General features: G+C 45.0%; 1 protein-coding gene across 1 annotated transcript; it reads right to left on the bottom strand.

The window, feature by feature from the left end:
- LOC109521000 (ankyrin repeat and MYND domain-containing protein 2) lies at positions 1-5,935 on the bottom strand (the record flags this gene model as incomplete). Its single annotated transcript, XM_019878579.1, has 10 exons — positions 5,704-5,935; positions 4,660-4,724; positions 3,789-3,927; positions 3,611-3,709; positions 3,033-3,193; positions 2,381-2,595; positions 1,407-1,542; positions 1,074-1,202; positions 328-442; positions 1-68 (listed from the first exon to the last, which is right to left on the bottom strand). Coding segments are annotated over exons 1-10 (1,194 nt in total), but the record flags the coding sequence as incomplete, so codon positions are not given.
- Between the last annotated feature and the right edge of the window lie 65 nt (positions 5,936-6,000).

Below are 6,000 nucleotides of genomic sequence, written 5' to 3'. Positions count from 1 at the left end.
CTGGCTGTTGGCGCCCACGTGAAGTTGCTTCATGGACTCCGAGGCCTCGTCCACTGCTTCACTCTCCTCTGAAACACACCCACACAACTCAAAAGTGAATTTTCATTTACAAAAGGGACACAGACTCATGACGTATATGAATCTCGCATAGTCGATACTCCAGACTTCTGAGCAGCTGTCCGCTGTGTTGACAGTTGTTCAATTTTGACATCAAGACTCTTTACATAACTTTTTTGAATAGCTGATCACTGTCGTGACTAATGTTCAACTCTAAATTCAAAAGATGTGTGCACAGACGGGGGCTTTTAGTGACTGATGTTAACCAACCTGTGACTTGGTTGCTTTGCGCTTGGTGCTCCTCTCGCTGCTCTTCAAGTTTCTTGCAGACTTTCTTATGCGTGAACCAGTGCAACTTCTGACACGCTTGGCCGCAGTAGGTCACCTGGTGGCAGAAACGGACAATACAATGGAGATGAAATCAATAAATACTGTGACCTCTGCCAAGGAACTCAACATGTCCTCTTACTTCATGGACATATTTCTGGCTATGGTTTTTGATTATTTTCATTATTCTCAAAGACGAATTAAATTGAGATTTTTCTTTTTTTCCCTCCATTATTTAAAAATGTCTCATTTATGTCATCTGAATTACCGTATTTTCCGTACTATAAGGCGCTTCGGAGTATAAGGTGCACCAATAACAATTACTTCTTGAAGAGAAATATAATTCAACTTCTCAATTTTTACATATATTTCATCAAAATCTGGCGGCAAGCCGGTCAATCGGTTAGCACGTCCGCCTCACACTGCAGAGGTCTCGTGTTCGATTTCGGGCTCCAGGCTTCCTGCGTGGGTTTTCTCCGGGTACTCCGGTTTCCTCCCACATTCCAAAAACATGCATGGTAGGTTGATGGAACACTCGAAATTGTCCCTCGCCGTGATTGTAAGCGCGAACGCTTGGTTGTCTATTTTGTTGTTTATCATTCATCAGAGGACTCAGTTGTAACTTGTAAAGATGTAGCCTATGAGCAAGTTTGCTTGTCGTGCGATCCAAGAAAGAAGCGAGCGCTCACCATTTTACAAATGGAGCATCTTTTCTGGGCTCCTTTGTCTCCACACGTGGTGCAGAACTCTGCGTCCATGAAGCCGACCTGACCCGTGATGGCTTGCGTCAGCACCGACAGAGCTGTGGGGTCGTTGCCCTGTTGCGGTGGAGGGGGAGAGAGAAAAAATAAAATAAAACAGTATTCATGTGTTGTGCATGTGCCTTTAAGGGGCAGGGCCTAGTGAGTGACATCAGTGGCTTAAGTCTGACTTTCTCCTCGCACAACCTAATGCTTGCTATTTCTGGATTAAACACCGTGTCTCGTTTGCAGTCATAGTAGAGGTACAGGCGGTGAACTCACGATGCTAACTGGAGCGATGCTGCGCACCAGCTGCTGCAGCAGCGTGGCGTCGCAGTAGGGGAACTTGCGCACACACTCGCGGATGAACTTCTCCTGGTACACCGGGAAGCCGTCGCTGTCTCGGCCTTTCAGCAGGCTGCGGGGAGGAAAAACGACGACGAGTCACAAAATGTTAAATGTGAAGAGGATAAGAAGTCACTTTGTAAGACTGTAGACGTAAGATGGCGAGAGCAAAAAATTACTTTCTTAGCAGAGCTAATATAAAGTGAGTAGAATGAGGCGCCACGATATCACGGTTCATCTTTCGTACCCCTAACGATATTGTGTTGTGTTTTGTTTTGTTTTGTTTTGTTTTGTTTTGTTTTAAATAACTCGTTAGCCCCACGGTGCAGAGGCGCAGGGTTCAATTCCGGCACTAGCCTCCCTGTGTGGGGTTTGCAGGTTCTCCCCATGCCTGCGTGGGTTTTCCTCGGGTATTCTGGTTTCCCCACACATTCCAAAAACATGCACGGCAGGTTTACGGAGCACTCTAAATTGTCCCGAGGTGTAAATGTGAACGCAAAGGGCTGTTCGTCTGTGTGTTCCCTGGCAACCGGTTCAGGGTGTCCCCCTCCTACTGCCCGAACACGGCTGCGATCGGCTCCAGCACACCCCCGTGGATGGATGGATGGATGATTTCTTGAATGGGTTTTTAAAAGAAATTTCCTGGAATGCCTCACATGTGAGAAAAGAGAAAATTGCTTATGTACTTTTCCACTGTTTATTGGACGCCTGGGGAAGAGTAAAAGACACTCAAAGCACACTTATGCGGAACCTGCTGTCAGCTGCAGCTGTCGCACAGACCTATCTAGTCAGGGGTCTGTTTTGTAAGCAGTACTAGTGGTCGGATCGTCGTTTTCCACCGAAATGGTTCGCGTACGTCCCACCATTTTTGAATGGCGGTAACGTCGTCCACATCGTCTCGTGTCACTGACCTTTTAACGAGTCCGTCCAGCTGGTCATCGCGCTCGTTGAGGAAAGAGACGCACTTGGCCAGCACGCAGCTGATATAGTGCATCTTCATGGCCAGCACTTCGTTCATGTCACGCTGTTTCATGCACTTCTCGCAGATCAGCTCCATCACGCGACGACACTTGTCCAGGGCCGAGGGAGAGGCCAGCAGCGGGTTCTCCTTCACCAGCAGCACCATCTGACACCGGAAAGGACGGAATCACTAAAACAGAGGAGGCGATTGGCCCGTGCCTGCTGCGTCTCCCTTCACGTCTCGAATGCTTTCAGAGCCTTTCATGACACTCTAATTGTCCAGAGTCATGCTATGGTGTTTCACATTTGGGTGTATCGTATTTAGTTTTGCTGACCGCATCAAAAAAAAAAAAAAAGATAATTGGTAAGACAAGTGGGCCGAAAGATGTTTTCTTTCTTTTTTAGCACAGGCACTAAGCGAGAGTTAGCGTGTGGGAGAGCTGAAACGAGAAAAGACACTTTTAAATTGTCTTTCTGTTTTGTAGATTTTCACCTATCGCAGGTGCGTCTGCGATATCCCCGCAATTAGCGCGTTTACCTTTTGGATGCCCCATATACATTTTTATGGCTAAGAAAGTCATTTCGCGGCACTGCTCTTTTCACCTTAACAGGGTTGAGGTTGGTACTCATGATGATCTTGTGAAGAGGTCCAGCCAGCTTCGGGGGCAGCTTGGGTTCCTTCTCCAGACCTTGGGCTTTGGTGTAGTAGTCCAGTCGGGCGCGAGAGAAGAAGTTGTTGATCACCGTCACGCAGTCGTGTTGACCTGGATAACAAGATGCCAGCTGCGTCAGGGTTTATGTTCATACTTGCGGGTCAATTACGATGTTTTTTTTGTTTTTTTTAGCCCATATGCAACATGCATCAGATTTGGTTTTATTCATGCAACTTCAACGGCACAATTACACTTTTTTTTTTTTTTTGACCTGGACAACTTTCATATGTGGACATAAATCTGACAAGTATCCAAAGAAACGGCATTATGAGTGCTCAGTTCGTGCACATGGGAAGAGCACTTAGAAAAATGAATTATATCTTAAATCGCAATAGTGAGGGGGAAAATTTACAACTGGATTTTTCAAAATTGTTCAGCCCGACTTTACACTAAGCAACGGCTCATAGCTTGGGAAAAAAAAAATCGATTTTAAGTTGGCGTACTTGTGTGTGTGGTGTCCACACATACCAACAAAGGCGGCCATCTGTGCGGCGGTCCTCCCAACAGAGTTGACCACGTCTGTCTCAGCCCCAGCATCCAACATCATCCACGTGATGTCAGTCTTCCCTGTGAGCGCAAACAAAAACGGTGGGGGTTGGCGTGTGAGTGACGTAGCGCGTGCACCTTTTTGGGGACGCCAACCAACCCGAGAGTCCGGCAAACATGAGCGCAGTGTATCCATGCTCGTGGTGGTTGCAGTTGACGTCGGCGCCGTGTCTCAGCAGCAGCTTGCACATGTCAGCTTTGCCCTTGTAGGCGGCGTGCATCAGCGGTGTCATGCCGTACTGCGCCGGGAGAGACGTTACGCAATGGAGAGTATTTACTATTAAACTGACATTTTATATATATTTACAAACACACAACTTTTCTGGGGAGGGAGAGTCATCTGTTTTGTTTTGAAAATCAAATGCAGCCCTTGGGTAAAAGTTCATCCATCCCTGGTTCAGAGGCTCACTGAGCTGAAGTCTCACAAGATTTGCTGACACCTTGTGTGATGACAAATTGTGATTAGCCTTTGAAGCATATTTTTCCAAAATGTTTGTGTTGAACTCCAATTTGTTACACAGTTATTTTACAGGTGAAAAGAAGAAAATGGTGTAAAGTATCAGAATGAGGGTAAAAAATTCAGGAGTGCTTTGTGTGGACAAATGGTTCAAAGGACCCCAAAAAAAAACTAAAGTTAATAAAAACAAATTTTCTCAAGTATTTTAGTTAGCGGTAAAGTCAAGATGGTAAAAAAATGCTTCAAACATCTGACTTTGACACAGGCGAGGACTTTGAAAGGAAAACAAAGACAAGAGAGGAAGTGAAGGGTTCTTCTACGCCTCCTTGGGGGACGCCAATGACTCCTTATAGCCCTTTCCCCACAAAATCAGCTACTGATGACATTTTTATATTGGAGGCTTGAGTAACATCAACACTGATATGTACTTTGCTCAGATTTGAGTCATGATGATAGAAAACTCAAAAAGATGGCTTACTAAAGCTGGGAAAGGTCAAATTAAATGTTTTCTTACCTCATCCAGGCAGTTGACTCTGACATCTTTGCAGCCCAGTAGTCTGGACGCCTCTTGGACATTTCCTGCAAAAAAAAAAAAAAAAAAAACTCATTTCAAATGTAACCTTCCTGATACATTTGTTTCTTCAGTGCATCACAAGAAAGAGGGAGGAGGAGAGCGAGACAGATGGATATGACAAGTGCACTTGTGAGTTACAACAGCTCCATTACTTTCGCTCTCATCATGCTGCGCCGTCCGCACTAATGCAGCCTTTTGGCCATGATAATACATCACGCCGGGAATATTTTCACCAATGCAACGCGAATAATGTATCTCTGAGAGGAGATGGAGAGGAGAGCTGGTGCTAAAGTTAAGTCAGAGAACTAACTAGGACAGCAAAACTGAACCAAGCCTTCTGAAAGCGTGTTACCTCCCAACAGACAACCCATTTGACTTTAGAAAACTGAAGTTGTTTTTTTTTACCTTCAAACAGCTTGTAGCAAACCTGAGTGACTCCATGCATAATGTGATTGTGAGATTTCGGTTTCGGTATCCCGGTGACCTCATATTGGTCACTGGAACCCTCTCTCTCATCTACTAACGGATTTATACAAGAAATGCAAAACCTGCACCTCCGTGGACGCTAATGCAAATATAAGGGGGTCTCTTTTGATTGTATTGCTAAGTGCCTTATATTTTGTGTGCAGCACTAGTGCTCAAGAAATAAAGTTGGACTTATAGTTGAGTATAGACTTTAACACAAGGTGTAAATATGCTACACTGGGTGTAGAGTGCATTACATGATGTAAACTTGATATAGCAGAGATTCACACGTTACAAATGGTATCGTAGACCGCGTAAAAGTGATTATATAAATATGCTTGTAAGTGCGGTTGTCGATGTGTAGCTCAAGAAGCCAGAAGTGCTGTCGGTATTGGAAAAAGCTAAAATTTAACGCATAACCATAACTGTAACTATAATCGGGACGTCAACAGTAGGTAGTGTGGTTCATCATGCAAGCTAAGTAGTACTAGCCGCATTGCATTGTGGGGCAGAACTTACCTGTCGTGATAACGTCAAACAACTCCTTTTCGCTGGGGGACAAGTCTCCCTTTTTGGCCGCACACATTTTGGCGATGTAAAAGGGACAAGAGCACTCAAACGCCTCGAAAAGACGAGTAGTGACGGCCTACTGGTTATTTGGAAAGATGAATACTACGCCTTCCGAGATTCTCCGGCATGAGCAGCAAGGCTAGCTCAGCTGTTACTCTTGTAGGGGATAGACCATTGTGGATTAACAGTAGGGGTGGATTTTTCTTTATTCGCGGCGTAATACAGATGTATAAAAGATTTTTTTAG

The sequence above is a fragment of the Hippocampus comes genome, unplaced genomic scaffold, assembly GCF_001891065.2.
Source record: "Hippocampus comes isolate QL1 unplaced genomic scaffold, H_comes_QL1_v1.1 scaffold315, whole genome shotgun sequence".
NCBI lineage: Eukaryota > Metazoa > Chordata > Actinopteri > Syngnathiformes > Syngnathidae > Hippocampus > Hippocampus comes.
Note: the sequence above shows the minus strand (reverse complement) of the source record. Positions and strands in the feature narration are given on the sequence as shown.